The sequence below is a fragment of the Aedes aegypti genome, chromosome 1 (assembly GCF_002204515.2).
Source record: "Aedes aegypti strain LVP_AGWG chromosome 1, AaegL5.0 Primary Assembly, whole genome shotgun sequence".
Lineage (NCBI taxonomy): Eukaryota > Metazoa > Arthropoda > Insecta > Diptera > Culicidae > Aedes > Aedes aegypti.
Genome location: NC_035107.1, coordinates 140,521,005 through 140,540,521, shown reverse-complemented (window position 1 = coordinate 140,540,521; position 19,517 = coordinate 140,521,005). Strand labels below are relative to the sequence as shown.

The following is a 19,517-nucleotide window of genomic DNA, read 5'->3' as shown; positions in this document are numbered from 1 at the left end:
TATTACGATTCTTAGCATAATAAAATTTGAATACCGAACTTAACTTTTTTACCATATTTTTAAAAGCTGACCTGCCAGTAAAAACTGTCATCGATTTTCACTCCAAATATCTCATCTTTCGTTTTTTGCTTCAAATCAGAGATGCCACATACACAGATTTATCTGTAATTACACAGATTTTTTCCTGATCTGACATACAGATATCTGTGATCACAGATCACAGATTTTTGAGATTAGAAAGATTTTTAAGATTTTTGGACTTAACACGAATTATGGGCACGATAAAAAAGCAAAACCCATGCTTCTGTTTATTTTCCTCAAACACTTATAAAACTATTTCAAAATTACTGAAACAATCAGTTATCATCTTGTTTTGGTTTTAATGGTTACGTTCTGAGTTAAAAAAAAATCTTGCATTAATTATCATTAACATTCTTAAAACAGAGTGGATATGTTTGCAAAAGCTCTTTTAAACCTAATTTGTTGAAACTTGAATTTTTACGCAACACAGATTTTTACCAAGATTTTTGGAGGTTGACTAAAGATAAAAAAGATTTTTTCAACCTAAAACACAGATGAAAGTTGGAAAAAATGTGGCAACACTGCTTCAAATCATTCATGAGAGAATCATTCGTTTGCAGCGATTATCAAGCTTGCTGAATATAGTATAAGGCAGCGTCCATTTATTAAGTAACCCCTAAATTGGAAATTTGTGACCCCCTCCCCCCATCCGTAACGCTTTTTGTATGAAAAATTTCAAATTTTTGTGTTAGCCGTAACGTTTGAGCCTACTCCTCCCTCCCCTAGAGCGTTACGTAATTTATGGATGCTACCTTCACCGATATTTTTTTACATAAATAAAAAATGTATTTGGAAAAAGATTTCGGGGAAACGGTACATTCGGGGAACAGTTCATTCGGGAAAATGGTTTTCGGGAGAAAATCCTTCGGGAAGAAATCATTCGGGGAAATGGTTTTCGAGGAAATGTCGGACAATCGGGAGCGCTGCTGTGATTGATTCATCATACAGGCCGTCCGCACCTTCCGTATGATCAACCTCTCCAACAACCCATTGTATCTAGTAGATAGATAGGTCTAGCGGACTTTGGGGCAAGTGTGCCATAGGGGCAAGTGTGCCACCCCTGCTTTTTATAAAAACTACAATATATATTTTTTCTTTGAGCTTAACAATATGTTCCCTTATAGTTCATAATACAATGATTAAAATATGATGAAAATTGCTCTATTTTTCACGTATTTACATCGACTTGTGCAAAAACAACCAAATTTGAGTGGATTTTTATAAGATTTCGTTGTTTCTAAATAGCATGGTGAAAGGTAAATTATTAACAGATTTTTCTAACGTACTGTACATCGTGGAACTATTTAAATGTGTAAGTTATTGTGGCATTTGAACCAAAAAAGTATTTCGTTTTACATACGAAATCCAGTTCGGATGAAATGTATACTTATTGGGGCAAGAGTGCCACCTATTTAGTAAACAAAAATTGTTGGAGTGAAATTTATAAAAATGTAAACATCATCAACGAAATCATAATAATAAACCAAAATGAGGTACCAGTAGTAGTTTCTGAAGTATAGTAGGGGAATAACTGACATTTTTGACCCCCAAAATGTTTTTTTCTCAAAATATTCAATAATAACATATTTTTCGGCTTCTTAAGTACCGTTTTACATATCTTCATCAATATTTTACCGTTAGTTAATGCTGCTCTAGTTTAATATTAAACATATTTATCGTAATATAAGGGCAATACATATATTGTATTGAATGGAGACAAAAATAACCATTTTAGTTATTCGAATTGAGTAATAGGGAGTTACGCATGTTTTGAACCTTGTTATAAAGCATCCCCTTATTACGGTAAACTTTAAATTATTTGTTAAATTATCGATTAGCGTCTGCTTTGTAAGTAATATTAATGGAAAATAAATAAAATTTTATTACAAGTAGAATTACATGCGATGTTTATTCGGTGGCCGTCTTGCCCCATATGGGTGGCACACTTGCCCCATAGTGTCGAAAAATTGGTTATTTTGGATGGTATTTGAGAAGCTCCAAAACTAATACTTTTTGAAATTATTTTCTTTTTAAATAGCACAGTGGTTATGCAAAGATGTGAAACTAACATCATGAGGCTAAATTGGTGGATTTTATAAGCTTTAGACATAGTTAGAGAACAATTTGCTTAAGGTGGCACACTTGCCCCAAATTCCGCTATACGCCAACGGGGCACCTGGTTCTTGATCTATGCAGCGTTGCATCGCGGTTCTGAACATGTACGGTTCCGCATTGACTGCTGCTCTTACGGCAACATTCGGGATACCATCGGGTCCCAAGGCCCAATTTGACGCGAGTGTTTTCACGACTTCTGCCAGATCTTCATTCACCACCCTCGCCACTTCTTCTCCTGCCCTCCACTTCATCTGCTGCATACGGCGCTGGGGGCCATGGGCTTGTGGGGTAATGCGGGAAGAGTACCGTAATCCGGGGTAACATTGATCATTTTTTTTGAATATTTCTTGAACATTTGATTTGAAAATGCATGTGTTGCAAATTTTATATTTTTAATACAAGTACTGCCACCCATTGCTCGTGTTCATGTACTGTATTTTGTTTTCTGAAAGTTTAAAGCATGTTTAAAAAAATGTTTTAAGTGAGTTTTTGATTTAGCTGATATGGGGTAACATTGATCACACCATGAAAACATCGTTCGGTAATATTGAAAATATCATTACTTACTAAAATCATGGTCCCTGAAGCCGAATATGAATATCAAACTCTTATAAGTCATTTACTTATTGAATTATTTTAAAATTAAAAACACCTTGAATTGTGGAATACGCCTAAATGTATGCAATTTCCTAAGGAAATTCTTCACGCTTTTTAATAATTTGTGAATTATGTTTTATTGAACATATTTATGAAAATTTTGACAACGGAGTCGTTTTTGGCGATATCATTTTTAGTAACAACCGCATTTCTCTTGCTCATACCATTTACAGAACTCATGTGAGACATGATTCTTTTATGGTGTCATCTATAATCAAGAAAATTATTGTTCACAAAAGTTGAAAAATTTACTCATGAACACTGAAATGTTTTACGTTTCGGATGTAATTACTGAAACCGTTGTTGTAGCTTAACGCTCGAGATTGAACTAAACTCCTTTATTCAAGTATACCTTCAGATAGCCCAAAAGGCACTCATAATGTAATAGACACTCAGATCACATATATAATTAGGAATCGGCATTTAGGTCGAATTCGCAGATATAACAGTTCTTTTCCCTTAAGATTATTCTACAAGCTATACACAGAAAATTCATAGTTTAAAAGATAATTCATGTTTTAAGTTCGACAGAAAATAATTCAAATAGACTAAAAACAAAACAATAAATAATTCATGCATTTTCTTAATCGAGCTCAACTATATATGAAATCTTCATTAATTTTTTGCTTTTTTGTCCTAGTTGATCTCCGGAGCTTAGGGAGAATTACTGCTGGATCGATCATTGGTTTTGAATTCGGTTCACTAGTTTGAAGCAAAGCTGATGTTGTCGGAGTATCTTCTTCCGCCACCGTTACCACCCGGCTCCTCTTATTTGAGGTAACTGGGACCATTACGTTCATGGTGGGCGATTTAATCCTCGGTATCTTCAGTTGGTGATGCGCGTTTGAAGTTACGTTTCCAATTGCCACCTGGAAAACATTGATGGAAAGTCGTCTTACGAATTTTGCCTCTATCCATTTTTCTACACGATTCACATGATTGTTCTTCAACCACACTTTATCTCCAGACATTAAACTGTCAAATGGATCTTTCTTAACTAATGTCTGCGTTGAAGTTGTTAGTGTTCCTTGGTGGTTTTTGTAACTAGAGGGACTTTCTACAAGCTGTCTTGAATAATGCTTTTTAGGATTGATAAGATCTATCAACATCTTTGGTTTATAACTGTAGATTTTTTCGGATGGAAAAAATCCATCTTTCGTCACACAAGTGTTTCGGTAGTTAATTAAAAAGTAGTCAATCTGATCCTCTGTATTCCAGCTTCGCACCTCTGGTTCAATCAAAAACTTTTTGAAGACCTCCTTAACAAGCCTCACCATCCGCTCTGCTTGACCATTGCTAGATGGGTTGTAAGGTGGACTTTTTAACACTTTTATACCTTGCTTCTCAAGGAACGATACAAATAAGGTGGAATTGAAAGGTGGACCGCCGTCGGTAACTACCACGTCCGGTAATCCAAAACAAGAAAACATTTTTGTGAATCTCCTAATAATTCTTGATGCGTCTGTTCCATTCCTCATCCATTCAATCTCCAGCCATTTCGAATGGCTATCCACTATGAGAAGGAACACTTTTTGTTCAAAATTAAAAAAATCTGCGTGTAATCTGCTAAATGGTCTCGTCGTTGGTATCCACTCTGTGGTTGAGCTAGGCTTTGGTACTACAGACATTTTTGTACAGGTATCACAATCTCTCACAAAGTTCTCTATATCCTTATTAACTCCAGGCCAGTAGACTGTTCGTCTCGCAAGTTGCTTCATTTTAATTACACCGGAATGGTTAACATGTAAAATATTAAGTATTTGTTTTCTCAATTTGAACGGAATCACTACACGATCCTGAAACATTACACATCCTTCTACTATTTCAAGATCGTGCTGGTTCGTATGAATATTCAAAAATGTCTTTTCAATCTTTTCTGGCCAACCATTTTGTAGAAAGGACATTATTTTGAGCAAAAAGTCATCATTTGTTGTTTCGCTGGCAATTTTTGAAAAATTCATGGGTAATTCATGGGTGAGGTTGAGACTCTTGACGTATTCGACGTCGCACTCCACGGAGACATTCTGCTGCAAAGGAAAACGCGAACAAAAATCAGCGTTTCCCATTTTTGCGGATGGTCGATACACTATCTCAAAATCATATATCGATAGCTCTAACACGTATCTCTGTAGCCGAGTAACATTAATAGAATTTCCTCCTGCTTTGCCAAATATTCCTACCAATGGTTTGTGATCAGTGTAGACTATAAATTTCTGGCCATAGACAAACTTATGAAATTTTTTTTATGCTACATACCAGTGCTAAAGCCTCTAAGTGTAAAATTGGGTACTTCTTTTGAGCTTCGTTTAAGGAAAAGGATGTAAAACATATTGGTTTCTCTACTCCATCGATCACATGTGCAAGAACTCCTCCCAAGCCATAATTACAAGCATCGGAAACCACAACTAAAGGTTTCTTTGGGTCAAAATATTCTAAAAGATCGGCATTAATTAGTTAATGTTTGCTATTCTCAAAAGCTCTTTGACAAGCATTAGTCCACAAAAAATTTACATTTTTTCGCAAAAGATTGTACAACTCACTCAGCTTTGTTGACAAATGAGGTACAAATTTTCCATAGTAATTTACTAGACCCAAATAGGCTTTTAGTTCTGTAGCATTGGATGGAACTTTAGCCGCTCTTATTGTTTCTAATTTATCTGGGCTAGGTAGCAACCCTTTGTCTGTAACTATATGACCCAAATAAGGGAGATTGGAGACAAAAAATTTACACTTTTCCCAGTTTACTTTAACATTTGCTGTTGATAATCTTTCCAAAACTATTTGCAACTTTTTTTTACATTCTTCCAGATCTTTTCCAGCTATCAATACATCATCTAAATAGACTGTTACATTTTCAATCCCCAACAATATTTGCTCCATTATTTGCTGAAAAATTGCAGCGCTAGAAGATGCTCCCTGAGGCAAACGGTTGTACGTATAAAGCCCTTTTATGGTATTGATAACCATGAATTTTCTAGATTTTTTTGAAAGTGATAATTGTGTGTAGGCACCTTCAAGGTCTAAGGCACAAAATACCTTACATCCAGACAAGCGGGCAAAGAGATCTTGTGCAACTGGCAATGGGTATGTGTTCGGTATAATCAGTTTATTTAGTGAAACTTTACAGTCTACCACTAACCTGATCTGATTATTTTTCTTAATCAAAACTATTACAGGTGATGCCCATTCACTGGTTTTGATAGGGGTGATTACATTTACATTTTCTAGTTTATCTAAATATTCGCAAACTCTTTCTCGTAATCTATATGGCACTTCATATGCACGTTTAAATATTGGTTGATCGTCTTTTAGTACCAGCTCAGCCTCATAACCAACAATCGGGGATGAAAAATCTTTCTTAAAAACATCAGTAAATTTGTTTGCAATAAAACATGAAACTTGGTCGTTGGTTGTAATATTGTATACATTATTTGGTTTTTGAAACGTATATCTCCAATCTGGCAAGAAAACATCTAACCACTCTCGACCTAATAAGGGAGTAAAACGATGTTGACAGCCAGATTCACTATTATCAATGACAACCAGGGATACATATTCTGTTCTGTTTTGAAAACTAACAAGAACTTTAGTTTCTCCAAAAACTTTAAGGTCTCCTCCATCTACAACGACAAGTTTTCTGTTACTCTTGCGAAGAGGTGTATTAAACAGTTCAATGAAAGTTCTAATTCCCATGACAGAGACAGCAGACCCACAATCAATTTCCATTAGCACTGATTTTTCCTCAATAGTAACTTGTACCAGGCAAGGTTCACTCACTTTGTTAATAGACGTCACATTCATACACATATATTCACCTGAGGAATCATCACCAGATTCGTCACTCATCTGCATCTTCAATCGATTCATCGCTTGTTTCAGGCTATACTCAACACCTGCAGATGGAACAACAACGCTCTGTACCTTGCTTGCATTGTGTACTCTTGTATTTGAGCCTCCAGTGTTACGGCATTGGCGCTTAATATGACCTTTCATACCGCAACCATTACAATAATAATTGGCGTATTGGTCATTCCTTCTTCCATCTTCACCTGACTCTTCTTTGAAAGCTCGTGCTTCTGCTGCGGCTTCGGTCTCTTCGATTGTAATAATTATTGTGCCTATTTTGATCAAAGGTCGCCCTTCGACCAAGTCGCTGCCTAACAGAAGCTACTTGCTGACTTTCAGAGTTGATAGCAGCCGCACGTGTATTAGCGAGTTCATAATTTGTTATAATACGTTCTGCATCCGCTAGCGTAAGTTTTTCCTCTTTTAGAAGTTGCTTTTGTAAATTTTTATCGTAGACGCCTACCAAAATTCGATCTCTAATTGCTTTATCTTTATATGTGCCAAAATCACACAAAGATGCTTGCAGTTCAAGGTCAAGAATGAAACTTTCAGTGGTTTCATCTGCTCTTTGAACCCGCGTGTTGAATTTGAAGCACTGAATCACATCCGAATCTACTTTATCGTAACGTGATTTCAGCTTCTGAATTATTTCAGTATAAGTTAATTCTTTTACTTTCTTACCTGGAAACAAAAGTTTGATTTCCGAGTAAATTGCCGGACCGCTTAGGGTACAAAAGGTAGATCTTTTTCTATTGTCATCAATTTGATTAAATTCGAAAAATTCTTCAAAACGTTCGGCATATTCTGTAAAGGAATTACCAACAACATATGGTTCAATGACACCGACCAGGTTTGTAGTAGTCATATTTACAAGACGGATGGATACGAATGAGGTATCAAAATAAAAGTCAATCAATAGAAGTACGGTAGCAATACGACGACTCACCGATTGTTTGTTGTTTTACCTCTCACACTAATTCAGCTGAGGCAAATCAGCTCTCTCACCGGTGTATGTGTGTAGTGGTTGTGGTTGTAGATAATCTCCTACTTGTTGTTGAGTTGACTCTGTTGTTGGTTGTTTCGCTCGCTCTCTCGGCTGCTCGTGGACACTCTCACTACACTGATGAAGCGCTCTATCTCTGGATATGATCTTTGGTAATCACTCAATTTTATTTCCTATTTTTACATCACTCATTACGGGAAATCATGCTCCTCCGTATACTCACATCTACTGTTGGAACTCACTAAATGGAACTGCTCGAATTATTTTTCACTATCAGCGCTCTTGCCTATAGCTCAGCCGATCACACGTTACGCATATAGCATGCTATGTATTTAGGTACAATAAGGTAATATAACCACAGACAAACAGACGTAACACTTAGAACAAATCTCGATCAAAATCATAGTCACGAGGACATGTACGCCCAATGCTAAAATCAGCGTGTTTGGCCGGCGGGCCAACAGATGGCGGTAGTGTGTAAACGTCAAACACGAACAAAAACGAAGCGAGCGCTGCGGGTGGCGGATTGGCCACCTAACATATTTTTGAATCGACCGTTAAAAAGGTGGTCGATGGACAATGATGAGAGTGTGACGTCTGTTTGTCTGTGATATAACTTTCACTTGTTGAATTTAATTATTGTATTCAATTGAAACACATTTAGATCAATTTGTCACCCTCAGTTATTGAACTTAAGTGAGGTCAATGATCTTCTATTATTCTATCGTGGGAATAGCCTTTTGTCACAATTATAATAATTGCCTCTTCAAAATGGCTTTTCACTTCACGTTTTCTTAGCAGAAGCTTTTTTTTTTATTTTTGTTCACCACTGAAATGTTAATTTAAGTGGAATTATGCTATTTGCACAGCGTTCGATTCACCGCATAAATATTTCACTTTTTAGGTAATATGTTTTTTTATATCACACGCGACGTAGAAAAAAAAATCCTTCACCTCGTCGACAGTTGAAATGTTTTACGTTTCGGATGTAATTACTGAAACCGTTGTTGTAGCTTAACGCTCGAGATTGAACTAAACTCCTTTATTCAAGTATACCTTCAGATAGCCCAAAAGGCACTCATAATGTAATAGACACTCAGATCACATATATAATTAGGAATAGGCATTTAGGTCGAATTCACAGATATAACAAACACAACTTTATTTTCGCAAAAACCTTATTGTTTATTAGCTCATGATTAGAAGAAAGAGAATCGCCATTCATGCATTGAAAATATTTCATCAACAAATGTTGATTCGAGCTTTTTACGAAGAGGGTCATTGCGATCAATTTTACCCCGCTGATCTATGTTATCCCGGATTACGGTACCATAAAACGGGGTAACTTTGATAATGCGGGTAACTTTGATAGTGCGAGACCCCCAACATAGTAAACGAAATATCGAAGTTTCTGCCAATCAGTTAAGGAAAATGAATACAAAAGTAAAAAGTATTAGTATGACACTTCATGTCAAAGCTATTTTCGTTGAAATCGAGTGCATTTGAGGATTTTTATGCAAATATTAAAAATTTACAAGATTTTAGCATTTTTGAAACGCTTACAAACAATCTGTTTTACGACCACTATTTGATAAAGTCATAATGAGTTCGTCACTTACCCATGACAGCCTAGTTATAGTAGAACATGAATTCGGTCTCAAATCTCTTAGCGAAAACCATTTTTACAAACTGGGACCATTTTTGTAATCTAAATCAGAAATTTCCATATAGCGTTAAACGCCTAGAGGTATGCAACGCCCTATAAATGTTCCGTGATTCATTCAATCTTGTTCGATTTATACTCTATTATCAATGTTACCTCAAAACAGAAAACCGACTTTCGATTATATGAAAAATTATCTATCCATTCAGAATAAATCTTTTGGCAATCTATCAAGTGCAATCGATAGCAAGGATGTCAGTACTTGTTTAAAAAATATAAATTGTAAATCTTTGAAACAGCATGCAAAAATATTGAAGTTTTCTTCGAAAAAACTATCAAAGTTACCCCGTTTTACGGTACATTGATTATCGATCGCAGCAGCTTTTCTCGGCATGGAAGTATCACACGCTCGTGATATCACAGCAACTATCTCTTCACCGTTTAGGTCCAGAGTGTTCGCGTCTCAGCACGCTGTTTTCCAACCTTGGACACTGGTCGAGTTATATCGCACTAGCCCCCGCCCGATACTATTGCGAATGAATTGATGATCACTATGAGTATAACCGTCATAAACGCGCCAGTACATGGTACCTAGGATCATAGAACGTAACATCTATAATCGAATCTGACACTGTATCCACATTTGCCAGCTCTACATCTAATACGGTCCGAGATTCCAATAAAAGTTTGCCTATTTGGTTGGTGCTGTGGCTACCCCACTCAAGTTCTCATGCATTAAAGTCAGCAGCTATCACTACTGGCTGCCAACTAGCCAGTTCCGCTATCATCCTGTCGACCATGTGGGAAAACGCCTCAATCGACCACCTTGGGGGCGCGTAACAACTACAATAAAACACGCCGTTAATTTTTGCTATCGCAAAACCTTCGTTTCAGATGAAGACAACTTATTGGGTTGGGTATCGTCCTGTCATCCCTATAGCTGCTAGCTGTTGAGACCAATCCGCCACCCAGTTCCCGTTGTTGGCTGGTATGCAATATGGGTCCGATAGTAACACCACGTCGGTCTTCGTTTCCGAGACTGACCAAAGTAGCTGCTGGGCTGCATCACAGTGATTTAAATTTAACTGTGTTACTTCTGTTTTGGCTGCTTTGATACTACGCTTGTGACCGGGCGTTTGCGTCCACCCGTTAAGTGTCCGTTGTCTGCTCTGTTGACACATAGGCACTTAGCGACCTGCTTACAATCGCTTGCCATATGGCTTTCGGTGCGGCATATTCTGCACAGCTTACTTCTGTCGGGGCCATTGCTTTTACACGACTTATGGCCCTTGAAGCAAACTTCAGGAGGCTGTTGTATGCTCAACCGGCTAACCAATCAGCCTACCTTGAGTATGCCCAAGTTTTTCGCTTGGCTGGCCTTGGCAACTTGCAGCCTTATCGTCGCCACCTGGGTGTCTTGCGGACTCTTTCTAAGGTGGATGGCCTTACTGGCTACGTCCATGTCACACTGCTCTTTGATGTCAGCCATACGATTTGTAACGCTGCATGAGATATCTTCTGATATCTGATACGATTTGTTTTCGAAGAACAAAAAACATTCAAAAGCCGATCATATTTTTATTGATATATTTTACTTCAATTCGATTTGATTACACACATACGTTTACATTATTTTTCTGTATATTGTATCATTTTTTCTTCTCTAAATTCGTAAAATACTCAAAATAGCGTGTCCGCACGGTCCATAAAAAATCATTTCCTGCGCGTCATCCGCCGTCTGTCTGTCTGCCAAATCGAGAGGCTCCTTTTCTCTTCATCGCGTCTTTCTGCTCAATGGTGTTGTTCATCGAAGTACGGTCTGTTACAACACGAGAACACTTTTCGACGAACCTAAACATAATAAATTAGTATTTTTTTTACATGAACTGCTAACGGAGTTGCTCCACAGTTGAGAACTCATATCTAATGATAAATACTTTACAAAGTTGGTGCAATAATTTCGCTTTATTGATTGTGGGGTTTGCATCCCAGTTATAATTTTGGTTCAATGGACAAAATCAAATAAGTCTCAAGGACCCATGCATGTAAAAGTAAGCGGTTGATTCTGTTGATTGCATTTTATCGTTTTTTTGCATACAAATGTACGTTTCAGACTGTTTGGCAGTTGTTGGATTGGTTTTAAGTATCAATTTACTTTGCGGGAGAGATAGCACCCACGGTGAAGTATTAATATGTTTAAATATCTGTAGTCATTGCAATAAAGATGGATTCATTAATCACATATTTGCCACGCGGTATTTTTTTTGTGTTTGTCGGGTGGAGAAATCGTTCGAATTTGATGATGGACGTTTACTTTAAAGCGTTTGACAAAGAGAACTATGTCTTGCAGTGTATCACTTTTGCGCCTTTTGATCAAAATATTAAGCATTTTTTGCTTCTTATTATTCGTTATTAAATCATTGATTGCGTAGCTTTTGAATTGGGACGATAATGTGTTTTTTTTTTTCATTTAAGAAAAAGCATGATGTCGTTATGTTTTACACTTATTTTATTCTTCTCATGTTTATGATATTTAGTTTTTAGTTTTAGTGATCACTAGTTAATACAACTAATTTAGCTTTTTTGATGTATGAATATTGCAATAAATATACGCTCGCATGCATCGAACTAAGATGGTTGGTTTGAAATAACAATGCGATTTATCAGATTTTTTACGCTCCAACACTAGCTAACGCTTCCTTTTTTCTTTTCCGTTTTGTATTGACTGCTCTAAAATATTCTACATTTTATAATACGAAAGACAGTAAAATAAATTTACAAATAAAATTTGAAGAGAAGGGTATAAAAGAGTGAGAGAGATTGATTGCGTCGTGTATCGTTCCATGATTTTCCTTCCAATGAATTTTGCTTCTTTTCGATGGAATATTACTAATAGTAGCAGTAGTAGTAGATATATACGAAGAGTAACCTAATATGCTAAAATTTCGAGTGCGAGTGAACCCGAACCGATGAGATACCGCTGAATGTTGTTTCCTTTTTAGTATTCCCACTGTGTGGCCGTATCGAACCCAGTGTCGACCAGCTTGAATGTGCCGTTCTTGGTCGCTCCCAGGTACCGGCCGTCCTTCGATCGCAAGCAAATGCGCGTGGGTTCTCGCAGCTCAATGTAGAATCCATCTACTGGAGTATCTGAGTCGGCTGCGATGCCTTCGCCATCGATTCTCCAGTATTTGCCATTTTGTCCTGCAATTTGTAGTAAAAGAGATATTAATGTGATAATGAATTAAGGTGAAACTCCTTCAAGTCCACAAATTCCAATACAGATAAAGTGTATCAACACATATATACGAGTATAATACAGGACTTGTAGTAGTATAGAGCATTCGAATCAATGAGAATATATATCAAGGTGTGGAAAAGACATTTAGTGTGCGTGACATCCGTGTGCGGTGCAAAATGTTTCACAACTACAAGCCAATGAGCTTCCATAAGAATCCATGTAAATTAGTGACGTAGTTATTTTTGTTTACCTTTTTTTCTCCTTACTAATACATAACCATTGCTTCTTCTTCCACACCTTGGTATATATTCTCATTGCATTCGAACATAGTTGCCAATATGTTTTCTATACGTCGTATACGAAAGTATTAACGAACATTTATAAAAATTTCTTAAAAAAGAAAATATTATATCTTTGCACAATAGATCGGTCATTACTCACGTCAACAATATTATAAACATGATGAACGAACAAAAACTCTTATAAAAAGCCCTTTAAATGTAGGGCACTCCACACTAGACTGGCCCTTAAACAAAAAAGTTGTAAAACTTAATGGGGCACCCCCTAGATATGAGCCTTACACAGAAAAAAATATTTAATTTTCAATGTGATGTAAACTGAAGTCTACTGTATAAATAAATCAAATTCGTGTGTTGTTACAGCATCATGTAAATTTAAATGAATATACATTCAATTTTCAACTAAAAATGGTTGAATATTACATGATCGTGTAAATTTAAAGTGAATTAGATTGAAAAATAATGGATTGGTCGTTGAAATTTAGGTTTATTTTGATGCTCCAGATATGTGCATGAAAATAAACTTAAATTTACAACATATTTTTAGCTGTGTTAGGGTAAGAAAAACGCTCTCTCAAAATTTCAACTCAATTGGTTGCTCCACCAGCTGGCACAATCGTTATGAAGATTGTATGGGATATTCGTCTCTAATATATTGAAAATTGACCCTATGTCACTGTTTCGTTCCGTATACTAATTGTTCGCGTTCAAAAAAGCTCAGAGTGACAAATTCACTAGTTGATACCCTAATGAACATAATTGCAGAAGGTTGTATCTGGATTTAATCTCATTTTCATTACTTTTTCAGCTGTTGAAAGTTAGGCTTAGATCAGCACTCCCGTACAGTCACTTATATGCATGCGACATGTGCCTCAGCTCGCCCAGCGTCATAGGTGGCTATGATGCGCTTAGTGGTTACCTCCAAGCTATGTCGAAAAAATGCAAGCAGTATTGCATGATATACTTCAGATGGTTAAAACACCAACTTTATTAATTTTGATCGTGGTACAATCTTCTACAATATTCTTCGCTATTATATCAAGTAGTGTTTTTGAAATTCTGGGTCCAATTGAACGCGATCATCAATTTTCCTGAACCAAACAGCAGATGATGTGCTGTTGCTCATATGTTTGAGCTGAAAATCCCATATTAACTTCAATTCAAATGCGCCAGCTCATGGAACAACCAAATGAGCTGAATTTTTCAGAAAGGCTTCCTCCAACCCCAAGAAATAATCCTGGGGGTGCCCCGTGGAATCATACAACTTTATTTTTCTCCCATACTGAGCTGGGCCAGTCTACTCCACACTCCTTCAAACGAACAGTTATATTTCAAGGGTTTTTGAACGCCTATGCTTTAATATCTCATTTATTAAAGCCAGTTTGCATAAAATAGCTTCTCTCGCAACCTAGTGTTTTATAAATAGCGTTATTCTCTCGATTTGTACATATTGATAATGGTAAGCTAATCCCTGACCATATTCATTAAAACTCAACTTGCACGGAGTTGCAACCAGTGCTGAAAAAGATCGCATCACGAAGCAGCTCACGAGTGAATACCAACGCATAACAAACATCACAGACTCGCGAGCTGGCTTGGTGTGAGTAAGTCCGCACCCGCCTGCTCGGGAGAACATGTCAAAAGAAGCAGTGCTGGGAATGGTAAAAGTAGTAGGTTTGAGTTTCGAGAAACTCACGTTGCTCTTCCCAATACAGTAGTTTAAAAAGCGTTAATCTCATCATGTAGAATATGTTGGGTGTATGAATTTTCTAAATCAGTTGTGTCATTGAAGGCTCTAATTGCGGGAAATGCAGCGTAAAATAGAACATTTTGCTACAGTAATTTTGGGTTGCCCTTAGCAACGAGTATTAGTGCTATTTTCGATGCATTCTGCCTACAGCAGCGATGGGCGTGAATTTCACTGGCTTCGCTGACAGTGATTTGCTTTGCTTGGCTACTGTAGAGTGAATTTTAAGATTTTTCTCAACCATGAAAAGAAGTAGCTACAAGCTCGGGAACGTTTACTCGCGAGTAACCGAGCAAGTTGTGATTTATTATGGTTCTGACAGACAAATTAAACTACTAGTTTGTAGTCAAAAACCCTTGGAAACCATAAATCTTGGAGGGGAAGTAGCTTTTTTTCCCCAAAAACACAATTTCACTCTGAACAGCTCCGAACTCGTTCGCGAATCACTTCTAGCTTCGGTTACTTGGGAGCACGACGGATGCGAGTAAACCAGCGCAGCGCTCTGACGCTCGGGAGCGTTTGGTTTTGGGTTTGTTCCAGTTCAGCAGAAATGTTCGCCACTTTCCATCACTGATTTCTCATATACTAGACTCGTACACTACACTAAAGACGGCCTATAGTTGCGGTAGTGTCATTTTCACTGATTTTATTGCATTAACCGCAGAACTGACACTGCCAATCGATGTATTGACTTGTTGATACACGAAATAGTTGTAAACAGCATTCAAATTGCTTTGAAACTGATAAAATATCACTAAAATTGCTAAAACTTTTCTTACTTTTACCAATAGTGTTCCTATAGTGTAGGATCCCATAAGAAAACAACGGATATCGCAACAATAGGAACACAAATTAACAATATACCGCAACTAAAGGAACAACGAACCAGTAGTGGAGGTATTATTTTTCACTGATCGGCATGATTAATGCGATGAAATAATTTTTCTCATTAGGTCAATGGTCGTTATCTCCCGTTACAATATTAATATGTACATTACTTGCGGTTCTTCAATTTAAACGGTTATATGAAGTACAATCGTGCTTTATTGGTACATCTACCATATATAATGAATGAATGAGATGTTTAAAACGATATGAATGAACGAATAATAAAAAAAAATTGATGCACGTGACGTTTTGTCCAATCTGCGCATTCAATAGAGCTTTGTTCTTACCTTTGAAGTAGACCACTCCCTTAGGCGCACGTTCGACCAGAATAGTTTCGTAAATAGCTTTATTGCACTCTAGCTTATTGCTTCCCGGGGCACGATAACCGACAAAGCCTTGCTCGCACTTCAACACCAGGATGGGGCGGTTAATGAGATAAAAGTAGAATTTGGTTGTGTCCTCGACCGCTTCAGCGGTTGCAAACAAATGACCGGATCGTTTCGTAGCCAGCAGTTTACCGTTGTTGGCACGGAACGATACAGAACCCTCTCCATGCCAAACCAACTCGAACAGGGCATCGGCTGAACGGCGGTTTCCAGTGGCCTGAATACCTCCGCCAGTAGAGAGACACCAGTAACGATCCTGAAAATATCGAAATGTAAACCATGTTAAATTTGAACCATACCCAAGTGATCATACCGAGCTTACCTGAGTGGTTCTCAGAGCCCAACGGTGAGCAGACCAATCGTACTCCAGCTGGAAAGTTTCGTTATCGCCTATCTCGTCCTGGTTGGCAGTGACATCCACGCCTTGCTTGACCGAAACGTACTTGTTGTTCAACGCAGCGACAAAGGAAGCTTGTGGAAGTGAATCTTCCAACGAGAACAGCTCATCACGAGTGACGGTCTGCGAGCGTGACTTGAGGACGGCCTTCGACCCGATCGGGGACAAATACAGCCCATGGCGGTCACGCAGAGCCAAATGGCCACTGTGGTACTCAGCGCTGAACAAGCAATCGTCCGTGCATTTGGTTTCAAGCTTTCCGTTGGAGTTGAGGTACCTTAGAAGAAAATAACACAAGATTTTTTCTTAATCAAATTCAGAAAACGAAATTTATCGAGAAGATCATGATTTAGAGCAGTGATTCCCGAAGTGGGTGCCTCGAGACTTGTTCATTTTATCAAATTGCACAGTATATGTAATGTTTAGTTTTTCGGTAGTTGTTGAAACTTTCACTCGGCTGGTTAGCCGCAAACAATAAATCATAATGAAAAAGTATATATCGAATTACGAGCTCATGTTCCGTAACCGGTCGTTTAAGACCCAATGGGAGTAACGCATTATGTATATCTCGTCCAATACGTCTTTGGCGAGTAGTGTTTTGTCTTACAATACCTAATAAATAATGCGCTCTCGCCTAGACATTGCATTCACAAAATCAAATTCTGAGTATCCTCCCAAAATTTGAGCACATTTGGATGAAAACTGAGACTGCACAAGCCCTTCAAAGTTTGTATAGGGATTCCTTTGGGAAACGCAAGCAATTTATTCAATCGGTGATAGTGTTTGCCCATGTGCTCTTGAGGATTGGAACTATGCTGACACTGTTAGATACTTTTGTCAGCTACAACTTTGCCGAAGACCGCTTTCAAATTGCACGTCTCAGTAATTAGTTATTGAATGGTAACCAATCGGATATTCTTCAACAGAGCTCAGTTATCTTCAGAACAGGCAACATTGCTACATCTGGCGTGAAAGTTAGCACTATGTTATAGTGCATATATCCAGTGATGCCTGCAGAGCAGCCCAATTATGGTTTAGGGGCAAAATGTCGAAAGGGGCAAAACGTCGAAAGGGACAAAACGTCGAAGAGACAACACGTTGAAAGCGAAGGTTTTTGGATAGCTTGCGTTGTTAAGAAATAAAATGATTGCGATGTGGACGGCGTTGGAAACAGCAAAATTTTAAATTTTTATCATGATAAGCATAGAACAAATCTTCAGAAAAATGTCACTCTTCAACTATTTCTGACGAGGAAAACAGCACCTTGTGAAGCTAATTGTTGCGTACACCCTACGCGAGAACTCACACAGTCCAACAACTCGTTAACCGCAGACCCGTAATCGATTACTTTGCCCGAAGATGTAAAGGTTGCTGCGATCGTTGACAGCTGAGTGGGAGCCTGTCATATCGATACGAGACAAGAGGAGTGTAGATGTCATAGCAATAGCATGCGTGATGTGCTCTGGATTGAATTTATTGAAATCGCTAATAATTGTGAATTAATAGTAAATTTGAACTCGCTATCCATCAGTTAATCCCAGTAAATTTGTAGAAACTAGAATAACGGATAGGTGAGATATTCCAATTCGTATAAACCTTAAACACGAGTCACTATTGTCTGATTTTAGGTTAGCCTTGATCGTAGATTTGTACGGCCAATACGTGTATCTAATAGTGCTGATAACGCTTAAAACGGTACTGAGTTTATTAATCTATTACTTGAATACTTATAACCTAATATCGACTATTTGCTGTAGCCATTGAATTGAAATTGGAAGCACATAAATTGAAATAGATCCAAACCCGTAGATAGCTACAGGAATCTTACAAACGTAAGTAACATAAAATTTGTACAACTAAGCAATGCTTATAATCAAGGATGGAAAAAAAATCAGCTCTAACGACAAACAACACGGTATTTGAACGGTCCCAGAGGGCCATCGCTTTTGCAGCAACATGATTTCAACACCTCACCACGCGCGCTAATCATAGATATATCGAGTATCCGATAAATTGTTTGTCGTAGGACAAAGGGTTTGTCGGATATTGTAACAAGTTGCGATTAATGCGAATCAATTCAAAATTCACGGATAAACTTTCTCACATTCCATGCACGATTGACTTTAGGATCAATAATGGTATGCTAGAAGTCATATCGCAGAGTGAAAGCGTGAAAATCTTCCAAAATTTATGAATTCGGTTTGCGAACAATTGATCGTTAGCACACATGCCAAGCGATTCATTTTTCGCGGAGCGAAGTTTGTTGTGATGGCTTGACGACAAAGGGTTTATCGTTGTTGCTATGATCGCATGATGAAGAACAACCACGATGCATCATTTGTTTTATCATGATTACTAGATTTCCATCCTTGCTTATAATTGAATTAATTACAGGAGAATTTTAATCTCCGAAGAATAAATACGGGATTAAAATCACAGAATCGAGTTTCCTTACACAGCTCAAGCAACACTTTAAAATTCTCGTTTGCGGGTGAACTGGATCCACAATGCAGCGATCATCTCAAGGACACGATGAGAGCAGCTTGGAGCAGAGCTGCCTGATGTGTGGGCAACCAGACACCAGCCAAATGGTTAGCTGTGACGAGTGCCATAGGTGGTACCATTTTGCTTGTGTAGGCGTTACTGAAGCTATTGCGGATTACGACTGGAGCTGCCAAAGATGCCATGACGCCAGAATCTCTCGTCCAGTCGGAACCACGCCCTTAGCCCCGCCAACAAGCCATGTTACACCACCAACCGTCACTGGAATGCTGCCAGCAGTAACGTCAGTGACCCAAAACACATCAGGAGAATCAAGTGTACACTACTCGGCACAGATCAGTGCTCTAACAATGCATCAACCTCTTTTGCAGCCGTCGTCTTCAAATAGTGTATACGATTCAACGCGTACTTATACAAGCTATATATCGATACCGTTGACGGACCCGGTAATCACAACTGCCCCGTCGACAATACCTGCATATGCTACATCAATTCCCTATGCCCAACCAGTACACCCTACATCTTCTACTTCGGTATCAGCAGAAGCCGCTCGCCAGAGTCTTGTATCGCAGCTACCCGCCGAACTGCGCCTTCGCTTCCTAGAAGAAGAGCAAGCACTCGAAATGAAGCATCTTGTGGAGCGGTATCAGTTACTAATGGATCGTAATCCCGTTTCGGCAACAAACAATATT

At 38.1% G+C, this 19,517-nt stretch overlaps 1 protein-coding gene across 6 annotated transcripts in view; it reads right to left on the bottom strand.

The window, feature by feature from the left end:
- Positions 1-10,935: 10,935 nt before the first annotated feature.
- The window catches only part of LOC5578659 (protein singed), a 126,883-nt gene continuing 118,301 nt past the window's right edge, over positions 10,936-19,517 (bottom strand). For all 6 annotated transcript variants that reach the window (XM_021848835.1, XM_021848850.1, XM_001663950.2 and 3 more), the window contains 3 exons: positions 16,249-16,600; positions 15,828-16,182; positions 10,936-12,569 (listed from right to left, as the gene is read on the bottom strand). In XM_021848835.1, the coding sequence (XP_021704527.1) occupies positions 12,364-12,569; positions 15,828-16,182; positions 16,249-16,600 (913 nt within the window). In that variant the 3' untranslated portion in view covers positions 10,936-12,363. The remainder of the gene's footprint in view (positions 12,570-15,827; positions 16,183-16,248; positions 16,601-19,517) is intronic.